At 41.2% G+C, this 26,656-nt stretch overlaps 1 protein-coding gene across 1 annotated transcript in view; it reads right to left on the bottom strand.

Moving 5' to 3' along the window:
• Positions 1–26,656, bottom strand: part of ABCC1 (ATP binding cassette subfamily C member 1) — a 92,026-nt gene that overhangs the window by 29,039 nt on the left and 36,331 nt on the right. Inside the window, 15 exon segments of the mRNA XM_039491803.1 lie at positions 219–288; positions 2,464–2,551; positions 3,228–3,374; positions 6,489–6,692; positions 8,357–8,449; positions 9,340–9,501; positions 10,229–10,395; positions 10,398–10,405; positions 11,329–11,556; positions 13,849–13,980; positions 15,032–15,093; positions 21,441–21,566; positions 23,198–23,335; positions 24,726–24,851; positions 25,976–26,152. Of these exon segments, the coding sequence (XP_039347737.1) occupies positions 219–288; positions 2,464–2,551; positions 3,228–3,374; positions 6,489–6,692; positions 8,357–8,449; positions 9,340–9,501; positions 10,229–10,395; positions 10,398–10,405; positions 11,329–11,556; positions 13,849–13,980; positions 15,032–15,093; positions 21,441–21,566; positions 23,198–23,335; positions 24,726–24,851; positions 25,976–26,152 (1,928 nt within the window).

The following is a 26,656-nucleotide window of genomic DNA, read 5'->3' as shown; positions in this document are numbered from 1 at the left end:
TATAAAGCATGAAACATCCTAGCTGTAACTAAGTGAAATGTGTTTGTATCGCTGTTCCTTTAAGGTTGTAAGCTCTTTGGAGCACAGACATACCATTTCAGCAGAGCTTATTTATTGTGCAGTGATGCACACACTTCAAGCTCTACAGAAACAATTAAAGAAGTGATAAAGATTTAGTGCAATTATAGGCCAGAACTAATTAGGATACCAATTCTTACTCATTCAGTGAGGGAGGATCATTTCTTGACCAACTAAATGTTGCATTCTTCACAATAATGCTTCCTTCAGCTAGCAAATAATGAAAGAAAAATTATGTTCAGACACAGATCAGTAAGGAAACAGTTGTATGATGGCACAATGCAGTGTACGTGGGAAGTAAATCCAGGCACACACACAGAGGCAGGTCCAATGCTATTTTAGTAACAGAACTCCAGCACTCTGTTTTCGTTAATAGCTCACGCTCCATTTTGACTGAGTCTATGAACAGGGCTGGGATTCTCAAGTTACAATCATTTGCTGGCCATGGCACAGGTATGGCAAGAAAAGCAAGTATATCAAAATACTACCTTGATACGCAACTGACAGGACTTTGAATACACATAGGGAGTCAATCTGCTTCCTTTCCCAACAAATTAGATTTTACTATTTACTCCTTTTACCACTGCAACAAAAAAATCCAGTTGAGGAAGCTGGATTCTACTCGGACTTACGATTCAAAGGAAGCACTAAAGGCTGAGTTAACAAAACTGACATTAGAAAAAGCAGCCCTAACTTGTAAACAGAGCAATTTTGATCTGAAAATCAACAAGAGGCACTTTTCCTACAATGCCACATTGGACATTCACTTTTCAGACTTTAGAGCAGTGGTCAGCAACCAGTCAATCACGATCGACTGATCAATCCTGGGGACTCTCCCAGTCGATCGCGATCTATGGTAGTGCCACTAAGGCAGGCTCCCTGTCTGCCCCACCCCCACACCACTCCGGGAAGTGGCCAGCGTGGTCCCATAGAGGGGTGGGCAGGGGTCTTAGCCATGCTGCTCCTGCCTGCAAGCACTGCCCCTGCAGCTCCCGTTGGCCAGGAACGGGAAATGTGGCCAACGGGAGCTGAGGGGCTGGTGCCAGCAGAAAGGGGCAGCACGCAGAGCCACGCGCCCCCCAAGGGATACATTGTCCCCTTCTGGGAATGGCATGGGGCTGGGGCAGGCAGGGAGCCTGCCTTAGCCTCACCGCACCACTGACCAGGAGCTGCCTGCGGTAAGTGCCGCTCGATGGGAGGCTACACCCCAACTCCCAGCCCCATCCCAGAGCCAGCACCTCATACTGATCCTGGGTTGCCCTTAAATTCAACAAGCGATCTTGGCTGTACAAAGGTTGGAGAGCACTGCTTTAGAGGGACACACTTTCATATCTACCGATCCCAGCGGAGCAGGTGGGAATTTTTTTTTTTTTTTTTTTTTTTTTACACTATTTACTCCTTTTACCACTGTAAAGCCAACAAAGAATCCAGTTGAGGAAACTGGAGTCTATTCGGACATGCGATTCAATTGAAGGAAAAAAAAAAAGGAAGAAGGTAGATAATGGTCATAGCAAGAAACTCTGCCGATAGGAAAACCAAGTGGATCTAGTAATGGAGAACTCACCTGAATGCATGAGAGCGAGAATATCGTATTGCCTTTATAAAAAAGGGTGACTAGGGAATCACTTATCAGGGTTTAAACCAGCTATAAGAGCAGCACATTTTACAACATGGGGCATTAAGATTCTACAAAACCCTACAGTTCTGTGATAAATCCACAGACATATAAATTTATATTGCAGCAGCACCTAAAGATCTCTATCAGATAGGGCCCTGCTGTGCTAGATACTGCACAAATGTAATGAATGACAGTCCCTGCGTAGAATGGGAGGCTGGAGGACTGGAGCAGTATTAATTGTATTTAAAGCAGAGTTGAATGACTACATGCAATTCCATAAATTAAGAGAGGTATGTGTCACTGTGCTGACTCTTTCTGGGCCTCAGGAGTGGGGTTTAGATGCTCTCCACAAAAATGACTATGGGTTTTCTGTATGGGAGTGCTTTTGCTATCTTCTGACCTACACTAACTGCTACATGAAAACTACTTTTCTGCAAGGTGTCCACTGTGTCTATTTAAAGCTGGTTAATTTACATTACAATAACCTTCCTTGTTTCTTACTGACACTGGACATGAGCATTTTATACTAGACAAAAGGGAAGGGGGGGGGGAAAAACTCGTAGAAATTGCACAAAAATTGAACTGAAAAAACCCGGATTTCTCTTGCCAGATAAATTTTTGCAATTTGTGAGAGTTATGTATTACAAAGGCCCACAAAGACACTTTAGAACCCACCCAAAAAATGCTCTATTGGGCTTATAGTTTGTAGCACTGGAAATTAACGACTAACTAGAAGCAAATAAAAACTATACAAAATAAGGACTTACCATCTTTGATAGAACCTCTGATTATGCTATCTGGATCTAACTCTTCATGCGAGAGAAATAACCTGAGCCGCTTTAAGGAAACACTTGCCTAAACATGAAACAATTGAAAAACTATTTTACACACAGCTTATAAAAAATCCTGTTTCATTTTGCTTTGTTAACTAGATGTTAAATCCGGTATATTCTTCCCACTACAGCCACCACAAGCCACTTCACCCACCCCCTCCTCAGAGTGGAAAAAACAGACAGGCATTTATTTGTAGTGCAGTAACATGCAGGGGGCACAACTAGGATTGGGGTCTGATGGTGCTAGGTGCTGTACAAAGGGTATATCTATGCTAGAGAGGTTATACCAGCATGCCTACGCTGGCATTGCCTCCAGTGAAAATGCAGCCTACACCTAGGAAGGTGGTTTTCTGTCAGTGTAGTAATACCCCCTCTTTGAACAACATTGGCTACCTCGATGGAAGCAATTCAATCGATGTAGCTACACTTCTACTGGGGGTTATGTTGGCACAGCTCTCTTGACCAACATAGCTATGTCAATGTAACTTTCAAGTGCAGACCAAGACAAAACACACAGGAGAATAAGAGACCCAAAAACTTTACCTTCTAAGGTGACTGCATTTCAGTGGTGAGTAGAGAGAAGAGACTTCTATGTGCACAGAGGACTGTAAGGCTTTAAAGCATTCACAGACGTCAAAAAAGCCACTATATATAGAAATAATCACTGAGTTAATCAGTCACTAATATTATTATCTTACCTGTACCATGCTGCTGATGACCATAGGAAGAATATTCAGTGGGAACCTGAGGATGTTGAATAAGGCTAAGGAAACAAAAGCTTTCTGAGCATCCAAGACATTGTTCTTGTCTACCAGTACATAAACAGCAAAGGTGGATAAAGCAACCTAAAAACAAAGAGGGAATAATCACGGTCTGTATTCTTTACTCTTACATTTTTAAATTCAAAGACAATGCCTTCTCTAATAACTAGAGCCACATTTACACACTGAAAGGCAATTAAACAAAAAAACCCAAAACATTCTTAAGAAAATAATCTTTGCTAAACAAATACTGGGTCTTAACAGTTTTGTTATTCAACAGCTGCTGGCTTCTCTTGGAAAACTTTGAGAAAGTGTCTCACTCTCTTTACAGAACAAAGTTGAGACATGGCAAAGCAGAAAAAGAAAATATGCTGATTAACTCAGGTGTACCAGGTTGCATGTTTATTTTTTGCTTCCTCTGCCTTCTAATCACCCCTTTTCCCTCTGCTAGTTACAACCACTGCACTGTACCACACTTCTGAACAGCTCTGAAGGTGGGCACACAGCTAATGTAACTAAGATGACTTAGATCTTGCCCACACTACATTTTGTAGAAGGCTACCAACAAGCCTGGTTTTCACAAGCATACCTTCCATAACTGGGGGCAGAGGAATCATTTAAGAAATGTGTTCTTAAGTATACTAGAAAATAAAACTCTACAGTTAGATGGGGTGGGATCTGAGTTACTACAGATAATTCTTTCCTGGGTGCTGGCTGGTGAGTCTTGACCACATGCTCAGGGTTTAGCTGATCGCCATATTTGGGGTCAGGAAGGAATTTTCCTCCAGGGCAGATTGGCAGAGGCCCTGGAGGTTTTTCCACTTTCCTCTGCAGCATGGGGCACGGATCACTTGCTGGAGGATTCTCTGCACCTTGAGATCTTTAAACCATGATTTGAGGATGTTAATAACTCAGACATACGTTAGGGGTTTGTTACAGGAGTGGGTGGGCGAGATTCTGTGGCCTGAGTTGTACAGGAGGTCAGACTAGATGATCATAATGGTCCCTTCTGACCTTAAAGTCTCTGAGTACCCCACCCAGTTCAGGAAAAGAATCACTGTGCAAACATAGGTGCTGGAACGAGGGGTGCTAAGGGTGCTGCCGCACCCTCCGGCTTGAAGCGGTTTCCATCATATACAGGTTTTGCCATTTGGTTCAATGGCTCTCAGCACCCCCACTATACCAGTTGTTCCAGCACCCGTGTGCATACTTAACAAAGAAACGATATGCTTGACTAGGTCATCAATAACTACATTTAAAACACTATGGCCAAGGCATTATGTACCGACAAAGAAAACAATAAGATAACAAAGACTAGCACAAAGCCAGGCATGGCTGCTACTAAAATTCCTCCCTTAAGACTGCTCAGGTCACCTTTTAGCTCCTCTTCTCCCTGACAGCCACTCCCACATGCCTTATACCAAAGTGGTATAATAAATCATGTGCCTCAGTATATCAGCAGGACCCAATAACGATTTCCCAGCAAAATCACCACCTGCTATCCAGTTTGAGGCATGAAAGTTCTAAATAAATGTAAGATTATTGGCAAGACTAAACCCCACGTTATTTACCTAATGCACAGTGAATGGATTGGTTTTCTTAGTTCTGCATGAGGTCTATTTAAAAACTTATGTAAAAGCCTATTTAACTGCTATGAAGGCATGTACTGTTTTTCTTATGCTTGCTGACTCAACTGTGCATGGTAAAGTAGCTTGTTTATATGTTCATTTATTCAGACAGATTACTACAGTGAAAAAAGCCCTCCTGCAGAGAGAATGAAAAACAAAGAAGGGTTCAAACAATAACTTTAAAGGCAGAAAGTTTGCACGTTCCTATGTTACTGGAATCTATACTAAAATACAGTGTTATCAGCACACACTGCCACAAAAAGGTACAATGAAGCGAGCAGTGTCATGAAACAGATACTGAACGATTTTATAAGGAGCCCTGGCCAGAAGAACTACAAAGCAGGGCAAAAAGGAAGAGGGTGCATGAGAAAGAAATGAACCAATTTGAAAATCCTTTGTGCTTGCTATAGTTCTTCGTAAGTTGTTATCCTGACTGATAAAAATTGGGGAAAGAGAAAGTTATAAAATATCCCCTCCCTCAAGAGTCAAATCTTGCTCTTGTAGAAGCTTGGGGATCTCTCCCTTTAACTTGTATGCGAGCAGGCCCACTGACAAACATTCGTAACACCCAGGCGTTTAGGGAGTTGGCCACAGAAATTAATCATCTTAGCTTCAACAGAGCTAAATTGAAATAAGGAAAATCCCTCTGCGGAGCTGTATTTAGGAACCTAGTAAATCAACTTTTTAAAAAGCCATCTTAGCTTTTTTTTTTTTTTTTTAAAAAAAGGTTCACTAAAGAATGCTTCTGACATTTCCTACACAGGATGCTGCATCTTCTGCCTTTTCTCATACCTATAATGTCATGTAAACATGAACAGCACTTGGAGGGAAGGAATCCATGAATGGAAAGAACATTTAAACACCTTCAAACGGAACATACATATTTTACCCTAATGTAGGCATGGTTTGTTTGCTTCTGCCAGATGACGATAACAACTGCGCTTTGTTCTATTAGGGCCACAAGCAATTTTAATACAATTTGTCTCCTCTCTTCCTTTTCCGTGTAAATTCAAACCAGCCACAAATAGTCAGAGACAATATTTAAATGCGGAACAAAATCTCTTTAAAAAAGTTAGAATGATCCCAGGCTACAGAACAGCCCTCTTCCACCAAATCAGCTTTACCAGTGTGGGTGGGAGAAAAGAGGCATCCACACATCTCTATATAGTATGTGGTAGGCATGGAAATGCATAATATTCATTTTGATCAACACTCACTTGTGAATTTGTGTAGCATGCACTTCTATAATGTAATTTTTTTCCAGAAAAATTACAAAAGTATAAATGTTAATGTAAAGGGAAGTCCTTAAAGTCAGGAAATGTTTAACTTGGAGGAGGTTGTTAATATTAAAAAAAAAAAAAAGTGTAGAGAAATAACTTTTCTAAAAAAGTGCTGAAAAGTTGACTGTTGAACTACATCTTGCGGTGGATAGAGTTCTGTTTACAAGACTGAGTTCTCTGAACAGTGAAAGATCAGTACAGTAACTAACAGGAAAACAGGACTTCGCTCTCACTGTTTCTTTGGGCTTCTACCACCCAGCAAAGCACTATTTCAAACCTGTTTTACTTACCAGAAAAGGAGCGCACACCCAAGTGAATGTAGACACTGCTGCAAGGTAAGCAGACTTTTTAAGCACTTTCAGCTCTTCCTGTCTGATCCCCAATACTTTCTCTTTGAAGGCTAATTCCCAAGCATAAAGTTTCAGCACTTTAATCCCATTGAGAATTTCATTCATCAGCTTAATTCTGTTGTCTTTGCTCTTCATATGGGCTACCTAAAATCCCATTACAAAGAAACAGGTCATTAGCATAGCACAATACCTGGCATGTCTACAAAGCCGTTTGAATAAACCGATTTAGCCCATACAAATTTCTTAACTGTATATTTTGTGTTGGTGAATTATTATTGGGAAAGATCACTTACAAATGCAAGCGAACAACAAAAGTGCCGCCTTACCAACAAATACGGAACTGCAGAATTAAACATTTTAACTAATTAGGGGCGGTTTTGAGGAAAGGCAAAAAACAATTTCACACCAATAAAGTCATAGACATCTTTGTAGAGTTTAGGGACTCGATGGTCCCTACTGGCCTTAAAAAGTCTATGCGTTTATGTACAAAATGCAGTTTAAAAAAAAGTAACCCCATTATACTCTTGAGCACCAATGATATACGATTTGTATCTAGCCCTTGGCCACCCCACACACTTTTCATTCTGTTCAGACTCCTGTTGGCTCATAGCTCATGTCTTCCATTCAGCAGCAGGAACAAACCTACCTTCCCTTCTTGTTACTTAAACTTCTGAGCATTTTTCTCCCCACTACACCATGAGGCTACATTTATATGTTCACTCCAGAAGCCTCCTTCCTCCTCGAGGCCTTTCCAAATTAAGGAAAAGAACCTTTGAAAAGATGTACAGTTCTAGGCACGGATGAAGTGTGATTCAGTATAAAACAGTCAGGAATTCTGAGTTCTAATCTCAGCTCTGCCACTGACTCATATTATGTCACCTTGGGCCAGTCACATATCACATCTGTGCCTTATTTATAAGTACATTATACAGGTATTACTTTCATTATAAAGGCCATCTATACAATGGGGAAAATATCTATCTACTATTCCTCAAAGGAATGTGGGGAAGCTTCATCCGTGGAATGGGGCACTTGAAGAGGCTTGGATGAATGCATTATGCAAGTGCAAAATGCAAAGGAGTTTCACTTTATTTGGGTGGCAGCAGGGTCATATGATTCAATGCAATGGTCCCTATTAAGGGTCAACATTTAGGCACAGTAACCAGACTCTGATACCCGGGAAATCTCAGCTATTTCGTATTCTGGGCTTAAATTTTCAAACTATAGTTCACAGAAAAAAAAATAACCATAATCAAATGGATCTGTATTCTTTGACCTGATTAGTTTGAAAACCAAAACAGAGAGTCAAGGAGTTTTGTGGGTATTCTAAGAGGTTTGTTAACAGACTGACAACAAACATAAGAAGAGTAATTCTGCAATTCTGTTAAGCTTAACTTTGGGATGCTTGTAGGTGTCCCAAATTCATTAATACACTCGATCCAAACACTCTGGTGTACACATTTCTTAGAAGAGTCAGCTAAAAGCCAGTTTAAACACTTAACAGCACGCATTTTATCCATCATCTCAGGCATTTTAGATGTGGCTTAAAAAAACCACACTGCAACACAACATTGCAGGACACTGGTGCATTTTTATTTTGGAAGAGTTCTGTGCAGTAGCTTTGCTAGTCACTGGTGGGAAGGTTACTGTCAGAGAGCACATACCCATTATAAAAACACCCTGGCACACAGGACAAGAATTTGAATAGTAAGCATAAACTTTCATGAATTGAATGGGTCACATAGAACAGTAAAATAGTAACATGTCTTAAAGCATATACACATACAAACAAACATGAAGTGTCATACCTGATATGTTTTTGTCTTCATTGCCATCACAGCATTTACTGGAACCAAAAGGATCATGACAGCCACACCTGCTAGGACAGAAGGGCCTAAATTCTAAGAGAAAAAAAAAACCCATTTATAAACACACACACTTGTTATTTAGAAAATGTTAGTATACACCTTTAAAGATCTTATATCAAAGCATTCTATGTAGTCTAAACCCTATGTATATATATAATTTTTCTATCCCTTTCCCCCCCCTCCTTTTTTGACTAAGGACATATGCAGATAATTATTATCTTTGCTTCTTCAAAGCTAAAATGCAAAGTCCTTCCCCATATGCCTCTCAACTTTTTGTTGGTGCTATTCTTTCAAAGTAGAATATAGGACGATGAGTTTCTAAGATTCTGCCTTAGCTTCCTGGCTGTAAGCAGAACCGGGGCTGCCCTTCTGATAAGTGCCTGGACTAGAAACAGCAGGCATTATCCCAGCATGATGGGTGCTGGGATGATGAATCAAACAAAGAGATCCTTCATTTGCCCACTTTTCCACCAAGTGACACAGGGTAAGCAGAGTCCCAACAGTTAACTAGGTGCTCTGGAAGCACAGGACGCCCAAATTCACATGGCACATGAAAGGGTTGCTTAGCTGGCCAGCCACTGGGGCCCAAGACTGCTGAGTGGAGGAAGGGCTGTTGACAGGATACCAACTTTCTACACAGGGAATGGCTAAGAGAAGGCTTTGTCCCAGCATGGTACTTGAGAAGGCTTGGGCTAGATTTGCAATTGAGAGCCCTCTGCCTCCCTCTCTTCCATCACAGTGGCAGCATACTGCCCTCAACGGTTCTCCATGCAGTAGCACACTCTCCCTCTCCCCTCTTCTATATTCTCCAATGGTTTGACATTAGCTATCTATAGTCTTGAACTTCAGAGGAAAACACCTGGCCACTAGCTGCATTCACTTACCATAATTAAACAGGAAAACAAGAAGCATGACATAATTACCTGCCATAATAAATACAATGCTAATATAACTTGCAGAGGCGCAGACCAAATCATGTTTATATACGTAGCCAAGTCCATGAACCTCTGAGCATCCACAGACATTAGATTTACAATCTCCCCAACAGTAGACGTCTTTCTTGCAGAATTTGTGATAACCAATGCCTGTGTGTAGATAAAAAGGAAGATACTGGACTATAGTAGGCAAAACAGCTTCACAATTTGCCTTTATTTCGTACTGCAGCATGAACAGGTTTTTCCTCTAGTTTAATTTGTGGTCACAGGCAATGCTTCTCTTACATACAGTACTTCTTTTTTCCTGCATGCCTAAAAAGCACTGTATCCTGAATACACAGTTTTAATCAGGGTTAAAAACATGAGCAAGTTGTTTTTGTTTGGGGCTTGTTTGGTTTTAGTGCCGGGGGTTGAGTGCTGGCTTCTTGTCATGTGTTTTCCTGCCTCACCTCCTGCAGAGCAGCTAGTCTAAAGCTTTTTTAAATAGTTGCAGGTTGTTTCAGGCTGAGGTTGTGCAGACTGGTGCCTGCTTGGTTGCTAATAATCCTCTCATTTTACTGACGTCTGTCCCACTTCTGTGCAGATGGAAGTTTAGTTCCCATTCCAAGATAAGATGTGAAATAGGTTGGGGTTTTGTTGTACATGATCAATAAAAGCAGCTTCTTAACTGAAAGGATCTTTAATTTACAGCTGTGGGCTGAAGGAGGTCTCTGACATTCTGTTTACCATTAGATACCAGCCTGGGCAAAGCGTACTAACTAGTTAAAATTATGTAATTTACTCAAGTTCATCACTAAGATTTTATTGCAGCTCCCCTGCCTCAATTTTCAGAGGTACCGTTACTCTGGTGATGATATAACATTTCAAACATGCATACCTTGCGATAGACTGCACCAATGACAGCTGTCTTAAGCCTCATTCCAGTAACAAAGCAAATATGGAAGTACTGGTGGAGAATCAGAGTCTGCAGACAGGCACATGCAAACAGAAGCCCTGTGTACAGATAGCCTTGCCAATTGGGGGCATCTTTATCATTCACAAATTAATTAACAACCTGCAAAGAGAGGATTTAGCAAGGTTAATGCACACTGTCAGAGCTGATCAAATTTCCAAACAATGACTAGATTATTCCAGACATATTGGTCACAGGATATCGCAACAGAACGCAACAAACTGGTAATAGCAAACACACAGGAACACTAGGGTGTGGCCTCAGTCACATCACAAGAGTTTTACCCAGACTTTGTAACTGGAGAGGTCCCCCGAACTCCCCCTCCTCACACCGCCTCCCTATCCCACAAGCATGGGGGACCCCATTCCCGAGTGTCCGTAGCTATAATCTGGAATATTGAATTACCAAACTTTCTCAGAAACTTCTGTCAGTACATCCGAGATGACCTATATTAGAAGGTATCACTAGTAAGGCACATGGCTATCTCAAAAAGAGAATGAGCAGAATACAGCACTGACTCAGAGCTACTGCCTCAGAATTGTTTCATCACCACTGAAACTAAAGGTACATCATCATTTCCTCTTAGCGTTCCACTTCTTCCCTTACGTTATACGAGCACACCTTTTCCCCTCACCCTTTCATTGCTTCAGCTACTGATTTTAAGCATTACTTTTCGCTTCAGGAGCCGTTTGACCTTTTCTGTGATCCCATGAACTGTTACAGATTAACATTAGCTTAGATGAATCAAGTTTCCTGCTGCATCTAAACTTCCATTGTCCGACCTTCCTAGAGTTAGAAAGGTCACTCTCAGAGCATCAGAAGGGAATTGGAATGCTAGATCCCAAATGGGAAACCAGCGAAGCAAAGTCATTTGCATGGAAACACTAGTGCAAAAGGAAGCAACTTGTCAGCTGTCGCAGCTAAAGGAAGAGTAGCCTGATGATAATAGCGAGAAGGAATCAAAGATCTACCTAGGTATTTTGTATAAATAGAGAAACTGAAGAAGGCATTAAAGGAAGTCTTACTTTAAGATTTCCGGGCCAGAAAACATCATAAGATCATGACAGGCTTTAAACAGGAAACTCATGAGGAAGTACGGTCCAAACGTTTTATACAACGCTTTCAACAGAGAAGGGGCAGAGTTCTTTTGAGATGGTTTTACAATCAAAGCTTCAACTTCTTCTGTCACATCGCCATTTGAGTTGCTTGATTTCATTTGCTTTTTGGGTGAATACACCATTTTTATGGCTTGCCTACAATAATAAAGAAACATTTCTTTAAATCGTTAGGACATTCTACTAAATTGCACTGACAGCTATTTAAAATTAATGACAGTGAGTCTTCTGTAAAATTGAACATAAGAATGCAGAGTCTTAAAATAAGAAGTCTACTCCAGTTGCCAAGAAAGAGTAGCTTAGGATATGTCTACTCTTAGTGCGACATCCAGAGTACAAACACTGCATGCCCAGCTATCGCGGGTTTAAATAGCAGTGTAGTAAGTGAGGTGTAACTTAGATGGGTACAGAAGAGTAGAGTGCCCCACACAGCTGAATCCCAGGGTATATACCCTACACAGACTATCTACTTGCCCAAGGCATGCCTCCCATGTCTAACATTTTATTTTTTAGCAGCATAACATCCTGTTGCTGGAGCCTTTCCCACTGCAGTGAACGACTCCAGCAATGGGGAAAGGCTCTGTCAGGGGAGACAGCAGAGAAGGCTCCAGTGGCAGGGAAGCAAGCAGGGAAATGCTCTGGCAGCTCCCTACAGCTGAAGCCTTTCCACTGCAGCATGTAATTGTGCATGTACTCTACATGTCACAATGAGTGTGGACATAGCCTTAGGCCTAGTCTACACTCTAGGGGTGGGGGAGGGCGGAAGGGAGGGAGGAATCCTAACCTAACCCTAAGTTACGCAACTTCAGCTACATGAATAATGTAGCTGAGGTTGACGTCCTTAGATCTACTTAGGGTGGTGTCTTCTCAGTGGTTGGATGATGGCTGACGATCTCCCGTCAACTCTGCCTCCACCCTTCACCCTAGGGGAGTACCAGAGTCGACGGGAGAGCGCTTGGCAGTCGATTTATCGCGTCTAAACTAGATGCGATAAATCAACCCCCGCTCAATCGATCACTGCCCATCGATCCAGCGGGTAATGCAGACAAGCCCTTAGATACTCACCACCACAGGGATTTGCAGTCATCATGATATTTGCCATCATTCCTTTCAGTAGCTCCAAGTGTCCCTGCATCAGAGATGGTAGTTTACCAGCCACTTTTGGGACTGGTAACCCAGTGTTTCACAATGTTATGGAGGGATCTGTTTATCAGAAGCTACTAGCTTCTGGTTAATTGAGCAGCACTTCAGAAGCCTAGTTTGTTTGTTTTTTCCTTGGGACAAATGTTTCTAAAAACCACATCCTACAGCTATGGAATACTCAGGTGTACAATTATATGTGAGTTGCAAAGTCAAACATGAGTTTATTATTTATATTACTGTAGCAGCCCTAGATCCTAGTCAAGATTAAGGTCCCACTGTGCTAGACACTGTACAAATAGAGTTGGTAGACACAGTTCCTGTTCTTAAGGGTTTACAACCTAAGAAATAATTATTATGCTAAATCATCCCTAATGAGTAGAACAAAACTATAGTTAAGTTGATGCATCTGGTGTATGCCAAACCATATTTCCCAGTATTTGAGAAGAGGCTGTATGCAAAACTATGTTTCTGTGCATACTATCTACCATGGGTGCTGTCGCACCCCCTGACTTGAAGTGGTTTCCATTGTTTATAGTTTGGTTCAATTGCTCTCAGCACCACCACTATACAAACTGTTCCAGCACTCCTGTTATACACCTAACTAAATTGAGAACAACATATGAATTTAGAGCTTTTTCCTTCACTGGCCAGTCACTTCAGTGATGACGTAGGTATGAGAAAAATTTGTAGACAAAATGAACATTGGTTGAAAATTAAACAAAAATAGAATACTGCAAAGGTTGTAGTCCATTTGCAAGCTGAGAAACAAACACTCACAAGGTTGCTCCTCCGTGTCCATGCACCTAAGGGCAAATCCTGAGGTCCATACTCGATCCTTATTCAATAAAACGTCTAATGAGCTTTAATAATCTCAGATTATTAAATCTCAGATTTTAGCCACTGGTATCCTTGAGGCATTAATGGACAAGCGGATTCATTAGGCCCTTTATGATACTTTGATTGTCAAGGACTTCTGTAACATGTTCATAATATGCATAACAAGTGGAATTAACCAACTGGATAAAAGCACACTAGCATAATGTGTAATCAATCGGTTGTACTTCACTACTATTTCTCAGTGTTAACGGTTTATTTTACTTTCACGCGTATTATTTTACATATAAATAAAATAAAAAAATAGTTTCCCGTTTATATTCAGTTTTGACATAAATGAAATTTCAGGAAAAGTTTCCTGACTAAAATGGATCTTGACCAACGCCATCCAAGTTTTCTATATTCTATTAGCTACCACTTTGTATTAATAACTGTTAGCATAACTGAACTTACTTTTTTGTATTTGCACACTCTTTCTCCCAGTACTTAGCCAAACCTTGCACTACCTCCTCAGATGTGTCCTCTTTGTTTAATGACCACAAGTCTTTAGCTTCCAATGGTCGCCGATATCCCTGAATCATCAACCTATATTGGAAAGAATCAGCATCAGCATCTTTTAGAGAGTGCCAAAACAAGTTATACCCTGTATATCTAATTTCATAACACAGAGAACTGTTTATCCACCCTCAAAATGCAGCCAGCTGCGAAGTGAGATGCAGTAATTAGGATAAATAGCAATATAATGCTTAAGTGAAACTGCATGGAGAATTTAGGAAGCAGAATGAAATTATCCCACTTGGAATTTAGCAATGCAATTAAAACTCAAACTGAACAACAGAATTCATTTTACTCTTACCTAAAGGGCAATACTTTCACCTAAAGACCATGCTGAGACACTGGCCAAGTCCTGATTAAGAAAGAAGTTACCACCTGCTTAATCACCTATAATGCTTTTAGTGCTCTCCCATCCAAATAGCGATACCATGTAGCTTGAGATAGCGGATTTGATCACAATACAAGGAAGCACAGTTGAAGATAAATAAAACGAAGCAACTACAGATAACCAGGAGAAATTTTTTAAAAGAAGATTATAGACTAATCTTCCAACAGTCAAAATGACACAGATACTATAAGAGCAGGAAAGAATCCTGTGGCACCTTATAGACTAACAGACATTTTGCAGCATGAGCTTTCGTGAATGAATACCCACTTCTTCGGATGCAAGAAGTGGGTATTCACCCACGAAAGCTCATGCTGCAAAACGTCTGTTAGTCTATAAGGTGCTACAGGATTCTTTGCTGCTTTTACAGAACCAGACTAACACGGCTACCCCTCTGATACTTCACAGATACTATACGTTTGTTTCCATTCCACCACTCCTATGCATCAAACATTAAAATGCATCATTTAATGGTATATGTTTATGAGGCTAAATATGCAACATCAGCAGAATTCAAGAGATTGAAGAGACCTGTCATTAGAAAATAAAAGTAATTATCCACCTATCAGTTTCCTGTAGTTAAGTGTCTATTGAACAATCGTAAAACTCCACAGGTCAGGAGAGCCTTGAGTATCTTCTGAAAGCACAATAGGTTGACACTTGATAGCTGCATTATACAATGACTTATTCTCTTACCCTGTAATCCACCAGAATGTAATTTTGGAAAGGAACGAAGCACTAGACTCTGGGCAGAGATTCTAAAGGAAAGGAGGGAGAAAGATGACAGTCATGTAAATAAAACCTATTGAAACAATTAAAAAAAATACTACTTTTATCATTATGAAATTTATAACTTTATTGTAAGAATTCCTCAGCACCACTATGTCTTCCTTTCTTAACCTAAACATCCTTTCTGAAGCAGGTTATTCTTCACAGGGTACAGCACAACATCAAGGATGCCAATGGTTTACTGGAATGGAGCACAATAGCATTACCCTATTTCACTGATGCAGACGAATGCAAAATACACTCGCACAATATCAAGAAGTTGCATTAACTTCACAACACATACCTCTAGACCAGTGGTTCTCAACCAGGGATCTGGGGCCCCCTGGTGGGGGTGCCGCATACATATTTCAGGGGCATGGGATCCCAGGCAACTGCCCTGTTTGCTACCCACTAATGCTAGCCCTGGCTTTTACATGAAGAAAAACAGTGGATGTAGCACAAGTGGGCCATGGAATTTTTACAGCATGTTGGGGGGGTCTCAAAGAAAAAGGCTGAGAACTCCTGCTCTAGATAACCAAGTAGAACCTTATATTTTATTTCTCAGTAACTAGCAGAAGACAGGCTACCTAATGCTTAGACAGTCTGGTGACGGGGTGGAGCTGTAGGGAAAACCTACAATGGAATGATGGAATTGTGGTGCTTAGATGCTTCCATTTTTAAAAAACACATTTTAAAAATTAGGCAAATTTAATTGAAAACAAGGAGAAAGTGTATGTTTAAGCAGTTGCAGCGTTTGCAAAAGGTGTCAAAACTGATTGCCCTAGAGACTATAGGCCTTTAATCAACAAGACATACAGCACTGGCCAGCAGCACAGAATCCTGACATTTGCCCTTAGAGGGCTGAGAGTTTAGTCTCTAAGACTATCCACTAGGGTACTGCTCAATCCAGCTTGTGATGGTGATTTTGGTGATGTGGTCTGAAACCCATCAACTCCTTTCAAACTAAGGCAGTCACTGGAGGATGGCCATTTTAAAGTCAACTATTCTGACTTGCATACACACACGGCCCTCCAGTAGCTAGCAGACTTTCATTAAGTCTGTGAAAACAAGAAGGGCTGGCTTCTTAGAATGAGAACCACATTAGAACATGGTTTTGCGCCCCCAAAAGGCCCAAGCCTGAGGAATGAAAGAGGGCAATTGGTCAGAGAAAATTAAGTTACCCATGAAGAAAGTTTTCTTGTACACCACATATGCAAATTCCAAATAGAAATATCACAATTGGAGTTATGCTGGTCTCCACTCTCTAACTCATCACAAAGTCAGCACCAGATTCCTAGTTTGGGTTTTCTATCCGTTTATATTAAGTGTAACATTAGCCCTCGCTAGTTTTTTATAAAAAAATTGGATTAAGTTAAAAAGGAATCTTGGAAGAATTTCAAAGGCAATATTGTGGATTCAGTGCAAGATTCAAGAGGAGATTATACACTCCCCTCCCTCTATTCCCCCCCCCCCACACACACACACAAGCATCAGCGTATCAAGAATGCACAGTCCGCCACTCCTCTGGCGCATGTAACTAATAACCATAATTATAAAATTATATTATACGTGTATTATAAAATTAGAGCAGCTCATGCACTTTCAGCTACGAAGTCATCTGTCACCATTACAGAGATGATGTAAAAATACAGGAGTTGAATTTTTTCAGGATTAATATTTGTCTCATGTTTGTTTCACTAACTTTTCCATTAAATTGAATTCTAAAAATGTTAGAACAAAGTAGCATGAAACAGAACTGCATTTCTTCTCCCTTTCAAATGACTGAGCAGCTAACCTTTGGGGGTGGGGGGGGTAATCTATTGAAGTTAACACAGGAAAAATTAATACTGTTAAGAAGCACACAGACAGAAATATAAAATAGCATATTTATGTATGAAACAGACAGCATTTGGGGGAGGGATAAGGAACTCGACAGTTCCCAAGTATTAAACACTTCTAGCACTTTGCCAGATCAAAAACAATGATACTTGCAAGCAATTGAAGCACTCTGCATTCCTGGAAAAAGGGCAGTTTTAAAGGAAGCATATAGAAAGTATCAGATTTTCTCTGTGTATCTCTGCAGTCTACTTATATGTAAGACCACGGTTGTGTCACGGAGGTCGCAGAAGTCACCGTGACTTCCAGAGACCTCTGTGACTTCAGCTCTGGCAGCTTCAGGGTCCTGCTGCCTCCCACAGTGACAGGGAGCTGTAAGGTTCCCCCACCACCTGAGGCAGTGGGCTGCAGGGCGCTCAGGGGGATCTCTGCCGCCCCCAGCTACCACAGGGGAGGGGCAGGGGGACCCCTGCAGCCCCCAGATGCCACACAAGGGGGGAGTGGAGGAGCATGGGCAAGAGGGATTCTAGCAGCCCTCCCACTGCTGGGGAAGGGGGACTCTGCAGCTCCCATTCGCTGCTGCTGGCAGGGGGACCCCAGAGCTCTGAGCCCACATGGGGTTGTGGGAGCCCCTGAGTTTCCAGCCACTCTGCTGATGCCCAGTCCCTTTTCATTTTCTCATGGATATTTTTAGTAAAAGTCACAGACAGGTCACAGCTTCTGTGAATTTTTCTTTATTGCCCGTGACCTGTCTGTGACTTTTACTAAAAATGTCCATGATAAAATCTTAGCCTAACGTGTAAGTGGAAGTTCTGCATTAGACAGCTAACAAGGTCTCCTGCTATCAAGTGCTGAACTTGATTTGTAGAGAGAAAAGTCTAGAACACAATATAAACATTCGAGTATTGATGAAATTAGTAGCCCTAAAACATTTTTTCATATTTAGTATTAAATTCAAAACCATTCCAGGCTGTGAGAGCAGATGATGCATTATGAATTATATAAAGCACCCCCAAGGACTGTTACAATGGGTGGATAACTTGCTACTATAGCAGAGTTTCTCAAACTACTCCAGGAGGTCTGCCAGCCCCGATGATCAACTCCTCCCCCTCCCTCCCAGTGCCTCCTGAACGCTGCAGAAGAGCTGTTCTGCGGTGTACAGGAGGCACTGGGAGGGAGGGGGCAGAAAGAGGCAGGGAAGAGCAGGGCGGGAAGAGGTGGAGTGGGGGTGGGGCCTGGAGCTGAACAGGGTTCTTCGGGGTCCGTGCAAAATTTTAAATCAAAAAGGGGGTCCTCAGGTTGCCAACTTTTGAGAGCCACTGTACTACATAATATACAAGCACTGTAACAACTAAATTTCAATTGTTAAATGGATTTCCAGAGTTCATTTGTGATTGTATGTGCTACCCTTGCATCCCCCCTCTCCCCCCCACCTCCAAATTCCAAGCTTGTTCACAGAACCCAATTCTGTGCATGAAGTACTAGGACCTCAGACTGCTCAGTGCTCTCACTGAGGCCAATGGGAGCTAAGGCACTCAGCAATTTGCAGGATTGGGCCCACACTCTCAACCATTAGTCTTAACTGGCAAGGCTCTGTTGTATACTATTAACACAAACAGGGAGGAAACTAAACTAGTCACAGACTACTGGAGAAACCCACATGTGTCTCTGAAGTCTTAAATTATATCCAATTTTAAAAATTAGCCTTCTGCCGCCAAATAGAACAGAGAGGTATAAATCAACGATTAGAACAAGGTATGTAAAAATGCTCAGTAGTCAACTGAGTTTTTCTAATAAATATGCACCTCACCCCACCAAAAAAACCAAAAAGCTAGCTTCAGGTCTTTTTATATATTTCCAAATGACAAATATTTATACAAACACAGAAATGTAGCAGAGTGACTTTTCTGTAAGACCAAACATATAGCAAAATCAATTCCAACGTTTCACCAGCTAAATATTTTATAAGAAACTTTGCTATCCATGCTGTAGTGAGGCAGAGTGGCCTTCCACCGAGCAGGAGCGTGAGGGACCACTACACTCCCCCTGGTAGGCGGAACTAAATCCACTCTGCCCCGCCCCCTCACCAGAAGTCACAGGGTAGGACAGGAAGTATAAAAGGAGAGCCCCGGCACTCATTTGGTGCTGAAGCACCGGAGGGAGCAGACAACGCAAACAGGATCCTGAACTAGGCCCCGAGTGGAATTGTGCCCTGCAGCCGGAGGAGACAGAAGAGTGCCCTGAGGAGCTACCAGGACCATTGTCAGATGAATGCCCCTAGGAGCTGTGGGGACTGCCGGTGGCTGAGTACCCCCAAGGAGACAGAGGACTTTGGACTGCAGAGCCCGACACCCAGACTGCAGTAGGAATTAGCCCAGGGGAACCATAATCTGGTACGGTTCTGCTGCTGGAGTGTGAGTCAGTGTGTTGCAGGTGGATCCAGGCTGACCCGGGGCGGAACACTCTGCCACTGTTAGGGCCCTGGGCTGGGACCATGTCCCCCTACCCGCTGCCACCCCACATCTGGAGTGGCATCCTCCCCACCTGAGGCTCAAGAGGCCTGTGTTCGTCTGTTCACTGGAGCCAGAACGCCAGACCCCAGACTGCTTTGTCTAGTGTGTGCCCTGCCCAGCGAGCTGAAGCTCCCTTATAGACTTAATTACCGTTGGCCCCAGACAGAAAGGGTGCTTGTGGCTCTGCCCCTCCCAAAGGGGCAGTGTTTCCCCTACAAACTGTGACTTACTGTCTGCTTGTAGTGAAGCAGAGTCATCTCCCTCCCCCATTTGAGAGCAAGGGACCACTACACATGCTTACAGATATCTTCCAATTTCAGTATTGTCAATTATTCAACGGACTTACGAACCTTTCCCTTCAATGAATGCTGGACAGTTAGAAATACATATTGTATAAAGATGGAAGTGATTTACTTATATGCACAATGCATTACAGTATTTCAAAAAGAGAATCGTCTTTAAAAATAGGTTTACGTTTTAACACCTATTGCACACTAATTACCATGTACATTCTTAAAGTGCTTGGATTATGAGAAAAGATTTTGAAAGTATTATACACGACAACTGTGACCAAAGCAGAGAAGAAAATATTTCCACAATTCCAAAGCACAGTCTGTCAGATATTCAAGTTGACAAGAGAACAAAATGATGGCATTTAGTCCTTCGGTTAGACACAATTCATGCTCACCATCTAGTGCTACAATTTCAGCCTTTTACAAAACCTAATGGCAACAGACATTTAATCCACCTGTATTACTCTATCCTGATCTCTTTTTCTGAAGTGGTCACAGTGACTAAAAGACCTGGATAGCTGGTCTGCTTAGGAGACCTCAAAAGATCAGCAGCATGTCCCCCATCAAGACATATGAAGTCGGCACTTGCCAAGGGTGGTACCTGAGATACCAGTTACACCCTGCATTTAAAATAAAAAGTAATTGTGGTAACCTGGTAAATGGCAACTTTTAAAGATGGCAACTGCTGTAGTTTGCAACTAAAATAGTAAGCTGTGATATCAATTCCTTCTTTCACCAATTTCAGACGTACTACATCAGCCATTACCAGCTCAAGGACTGCAGCACTTCCATTCACAGAAGAGGCCCGTAGTATTTCCACTTTACAAACACATAACAGTCTCCAGTAGCTGGAGCCACACAGTAACCTACCTCCTCCCTCTCTCAAGTAGGCCTATATCTTCAGAGTCACCACATAAAGTGCTGCCAAAACCAGGGCAGCAAAAGGAAGAAAATGCTCTTTTATCATTGAAAATCCATTTTGCGTAGCTGACATGTAGAGTTAGACTCAGAGTTAAACATACGTGAAACTGTTGTTCAAGTAACAAAAAGCAAGCGCTGGGTAGAGTTAAAAAAAGTACAGACCACCCCAACTATATTTATCTACTCTTTCCATGGAGGTGTGACATTTTAAACTGAGGAATCTTTCAATTTATGTGCTGCAACAGATGCAAATACATTCATCGCCTATATTCACCTACCTCATTTTACACATCGTTGTAGAATATTTATCTCCTGTAGGCAGAATGCAGGCTTATCATACAAAAGATAAAAAGTAAATAAACCTTTACACCACAGCAGCTGTGTCAATGCAGTATTTTTCTTAGAATCAAACCCGGTGCCTACCAGAAAAAAATATTACCTCTACCATCCATGTTCCAGGATAGCTAAAGCAGTCTCCTCCCATTTAGCCATCACCACCACCAGCCTGTCTCAAACTTTTGACATGGTTTACAAAAATCCATCTAATCTTTGCATGCTGTGGACCTAATCCTGCATGGTGTCAAATGCCCTCACTCACAAATCAACTCAATAGTGAACAGCAAGTGCCTTCTACTGCAGTTTAATTCAATGGGAATTGAATTAATCAACATCTTCCAAAATCAGGCCCAATGACTCACTGTAAACAGTATTACAGGTAGGACACTTTAAATTCCAGTCTATTCCTCCTGGGTAGAAACATTATTGAACACTTACAGGATCATTAACGGTTTCAGAAAACAGAGGCGGTCGTTCTGGGAAGCAGGACAGTATAAGCTGTATTAGCACCAGGACGAAGTAGCTGTAGAAGGTAACGTAACGAAATACATCAACTTCAGCACCCTAAAAAAAAAAGATTTGATATTCTGGTTAGAAGATGTAAAGCAACTGCTTAATGTACAACAAGTGACCATGTACCAAATGCCTTTATTTGGAAATAAGTATCCAAGCATCAGAAGAAGTAAATATTCTTATCAACCAAGCAAAAGGTGGGTTCTGTGCAGCAAGCATTCCTCAGGAGAGTATTGGGCATTCTAGGCTAAATGCATTGCTGACAACATTCTAGGACTCGCCTGGATAAAACAGAATGTCTGGCCATCTCTATGCAATGCTCTGTTGTTATAACCATGTCGGTCCCAGGATATTAGAGGGACACGGTGGTTGAGGTAATATCTTTTACAGGCCCAACTTTTGTTGGGAGATTGGGGGCGAGAGAAACACACACACACACACACACACACACACACACACTTTCAAGCTTATACAGAGCTCTTCTTCAGGTGACCTGTGTAAAGCTCAAAAGCTTGCCTCTCTCTCACCAACAGAAGGTGGGCCAATAAAAGATATTACCTCATCCACCTTGTCTCTCCATATCTATGCAAAACATTACAGGAGAAACAGTTTCATCTTTGTGGAGGAGAAGCGGGGAGCTTTTTTGCACCAGGTTAATCTGAGGACACCACAAACAGAGTTCCTGAGCTTCTCACTCTTTTTCTTCCAAGGCCTTGTCTACACTGGAGTTTTCAGCCACTGGTGTAGCCACACGTACAATTCCCTAGTACACATGTGGTATTTAAGCCATGACCTGCACCTGTGCAATTCACTCCAGTTTAAAGCAAGGATCAAGTCACCAGAGGTTTCATGGCATAGTAGTAAGTGATTTGGCCAAGCCCGCAGGAGAAGAAAGTGTCAGAGCCCGGATTAAAAATTAGTCCACTACACGATGCTGTGTTCAGACACCACAGCCTCCTCTTCCTATGCTTGTGCACAAAACAGCTCAATCCAACACTCTCAAAGAAAGTAGAGACAACTTAGGCTGAAGAAAGCACAGGGCCACTACTAAACCCAATACCAATTTAATAGGCGCCAGTCAAAAGTTTTCCAAAAACCTCACAAAGTTGAGAAACTTTTTCAAGAAAGTTACATTCCATTTTCAGCCAGTGCTACAATTTAATGAATTAGCCAAGGGTAACTTCTTTATTAAAAGCCCAACCCCAGCGAGATTCAAAATAGTCTAACTATACAAGGTAACACTTTGACCAAATGGGCGTATGAAACAGAGCGACCATCAAAGCAAGTGCTTCAGGAAATCCTCTGTATAATCAACAGGAAAAAGAACTAAACTTTAGCCTGCATTGTTTCAGATGTAACCATACATTCCTTCATTCTATTCAAATAGGTTTTGAATGTTTCTAGACGTTCCAGTAAAACTGTTTTGCTTTTAAACTTCCTTGCCAACATTTATAAGACCATCAAACCTTTGATTAGTTTCAAACATGGAAAACTAAATAAAAAGTAAACAAAGCATGGACTTAACGGCCCTTAAAAGCTCAGGAATGAAGGTACATTTAATGGATCATCAACTCACTCAATGTCTTAAGCAGCACTGGTGGGCACTACAGATTAAATCATTAAACAAGTAGCCCCTGCTATTGCAGCACTTAACTCACCTCAATTGAAAAGTAATCACTTACCAGGTTTAAGGCGTGCAGTATTTTGGACCTGAAAATTATTGTGGCACACAACAGTGCAGTGAACCAGAAAATCAACATTACGCCTGAAGACTGGACTCCTTTCATTCGCTCAAATTGTATTAAAAATGTGGCGAGCAACTAGACAGATAAAAAGATAGCATAAGCAGGTTATGTTCATAAAGGTTAAAAAATAAAATGATACACAAAGCAAGCGCAATATACGAAGCACAAGCATGTCTATCCCAAACCATGTTTTAGTGTTTCTATTCCAGTATCACCCAGAAGTTCCAACTATGTCTCAATGTCTTCGGTCCTGTACAAAAACAACAAACATAACTGGAAGCTAGTTCCTACTCCAAAGGGCATCAGTTTAAAAAGCACAATACAGAGAGGGGAAAAGCAGAGCACCAGACAAAATATGTTCAAAGCCTCCTTAAGGGGGGAAAAGGGGGGAGGGGGTGTCACAAATCAACTAACAGCCATGTCTAATTTGAAGATTTTTAACCTTTCCAAGGGATTTCCCAGGGCTAAGCACTTGAAAGCTGACTTAGCAAGAGTTCATCTTTAAATAATCATCTCTTTCACACTTTTTAAAATAAAGTGACACTAACAGATGTGATTTATGTTTGTCTTTTCCATTTCCACGCTCTATTTAGAAGAACTTTTGTACATTTTAGGAAACTCATGTAGCCCTCATGTGGCATAAAGCACGTTTACAATGGGTCCAGGGGTTCTCATTTTAGTCACATCATTAACCTTGCATGAAATTATGGTCAGGTATGGGCCTGGGTTATTCTTTTCAAGTGTGTTGTTTTAACTGGGTTTTAAGTTTGTATTACTTCTAACCTGGGCTGAAGAAAAAAAAAAAAAAATCAACTTGCTGATTACTGAAGAGAGGTTTTCCTGAAGAAGAACAATGTAGGCAGCTTTTAAGAAAAGCTAACAGGATAGTACCTACACTTCCCAGCAGGCAGGCAGTCTGGGACATCTAGCACCTAGTCCACAGAAAACTAACTTTTAACACTTTCCATCACAGCGTCAAGAGTTTGAGCATAAACACCACATGTAGTTCACTCAGACCCAGAGAACTCAAGGGTCTTTACAAATACGCATACAATTTGAAGTTTTGTTTTTAAAATTCAGTAATGTTGGCAACTCTTGACTTATTTTATGGTTTTAAGAACTTCTATTTAGGAGTTACTGGTCCACAGAATTAAATCAAGTTCTCAAGCATGTGCATGACTAAATGGAACCTCTAACCTCCAAAGAAATGTAGATGTCTTAGAACTAGCCTGTATGCGTCTCAACATGCTGATATGCAGTTTTCAGCACAAAGTGTGCTTGACATAAATAAAAAAATCAGCATTTCAGTTCCGCAGCAAGTGAAATCTGTAAATGATTATTGTACCTAATGGAATGAAAATGCTAAGCAGCCACAAAAAAGGCAATATGTACAGTTGAGAAAGATAGATTAGTGGTCGAGTTTTTGTATCACAGAAGGACTCTGAGTAGAATGATTTATACTTACCATTGTTATGCCCAAAACTGTAGGGCTAATGACAAAAACTGGAGGTCGGAAAATATTTTGACTTCTTTCCCAGAAAGAGTAGAAAAGATCTGCCCAGCAGATTATCCACAATAGTACGCCCAAGGCCTGGAACATAAAAGTATGAATAAATATTGAAAGTGAACTCTTACCATGTGTAACAAAACGTCTTTTGGTACAACAAATTAATACATACACAGTCCAATGCAATTGCCCCATGTGTGTGGTCCTATTAGGCAATTAAAATTAGTCCAACTGTATACAACATACGTAGTACATGAGGTAAAAAGATAATCTCTCTCTGTAGGTTCCCGATGAAGAGAGAGAATTTTAGATTGTGTTATATAGTTCAAATTTATTCTAAATATCATATCACACACTAACATTTTATGAAGAAAAGATTGGCGTATATCTCAATTTAGGCTGGAAGAAACTCTTAAATTGAAGGTTTATAAACTGGGCAGAAATCCTCAAAAATACACATTAAAGTACCACAACTCCTCTCAAAGGCTCTTGCTTGTTTTACAGAGGAACAAACTCTGTTAAAAGATTGTTAAATGCCAGTTGGTCAAGAGAAATGGAACAGGATGCATACAATTATTCTAAAAAGAGAGACTATTTCACATACTTTAAGAGATGGTCAAAAACCTGATTAGTTTAATAAAATCCTTTCATTTCTAGGGTTGAAGCTTCAGGATCCAGTTGGCCAACACAATGTGGTACTTCCCAACTTCGAGGCACAGGGCACGCTGTGGGGGCTGTATTCAAGGGCCAGTAACATGTATCAGCACACACGCAAGGACCTTGAAGGATATGTGCTTTTTTACACCTGACAAACTTATTCTCAGGCAGCCCATTGACATGACAGCATAATACTTGGAAATTAAATTCAAGTGAATCGTATGTATGGATCCCATCCCAATACAAACATTTCATGGAGTTAAACCATTTAAAAACACAAAAAGTCAATTTAGTATACACACCTCTACCTTGATATAGTACTGTTCTCAGGAGCCAAAAAATCTTACCGTGTTATAGGTGAAACCGCGTTACATCGAACTTACTTTGATCCACCGGAGTGCGCAGTCCCGCCCTGCGGAGCACTACTTTACCACGTTATATCTGAATAAGTGTTATATCGGGTCACGTTATATCGAGGTAGAGGTGTATTTGAAAATAAAACCAAAAAAATCCAAATACATGGCACAGACTCTGAAGTAAAAGTCACTTACTGTTTTGGCTTTGTTGAGATGTGACATTTGGATATAGCCCCTGTCATGATGACGGAGGTACAGGAAGTATATTGGGAAGCAAACCCACAGGTAAATGCAAGGCACCCAGACAAGGATGGTGTTCTGAAAGCACTTCGTGAAATCTGGATTTTCTGTGTGCCAGGTCAGGTTCCAATCCTGAGGAAACAAAATGGATAAGTAGTGAATGAAAAAGCAAAATTCACCACACAAAACAAAAACAAAAAACCCAAAACCAGCCCAGCCCAAACCAACCAACCAAAAACAGGTAATTGTTCTCTGTGCTGGTTTCACAACAGCCATCTTCTCACTCAACTGGCATACTGAGACCTTTAACTTCACTAACTAGTTATTTTAAAAGTATCTCTGCAGAAAAATGCTGCAGTTTCCTGTCCCCATTACACCTGTTTCAGAAATGTTACTTAATATTTAGTGTGAAAAAGATATGTAAAGATTAAAAATCCAAGATTAAAGAAGAAATCTTGAAAGTGCTGTTGTAAAGCCAGCTTCACGAGGCATCATTAAATAGCATGAAAATTCTCTCAATCCTTGAGAATTCACCAAGATAATCTGCACAACTAAGGGGGAAGAGCCTTCCCCTTTTGGCGTGATTCCTGCTCCCGCTATGAAGCTGACAATTTCTAAACAGGAGGAGAATCAAAC

The sequence above is a fragment of the Mauremys reevesii genome, linkage group 10 (assembly GCF_016161935.1).
Source record: "Mauremys reevesii isolate NIE-2019 linkage group 10, ASM1616193v1, whole genome shotgun sequence".
Taxonomy (NCBI): Eukaryota; Metazoa; Chordata; order Testudines; family Geoemydidae; genus Mauremys; species Mauremys reevesii.
Note: the sequence above shows the minus strand (reverse complement) of the source record. Positions and strands in the feature narration are given on the sequence as shown.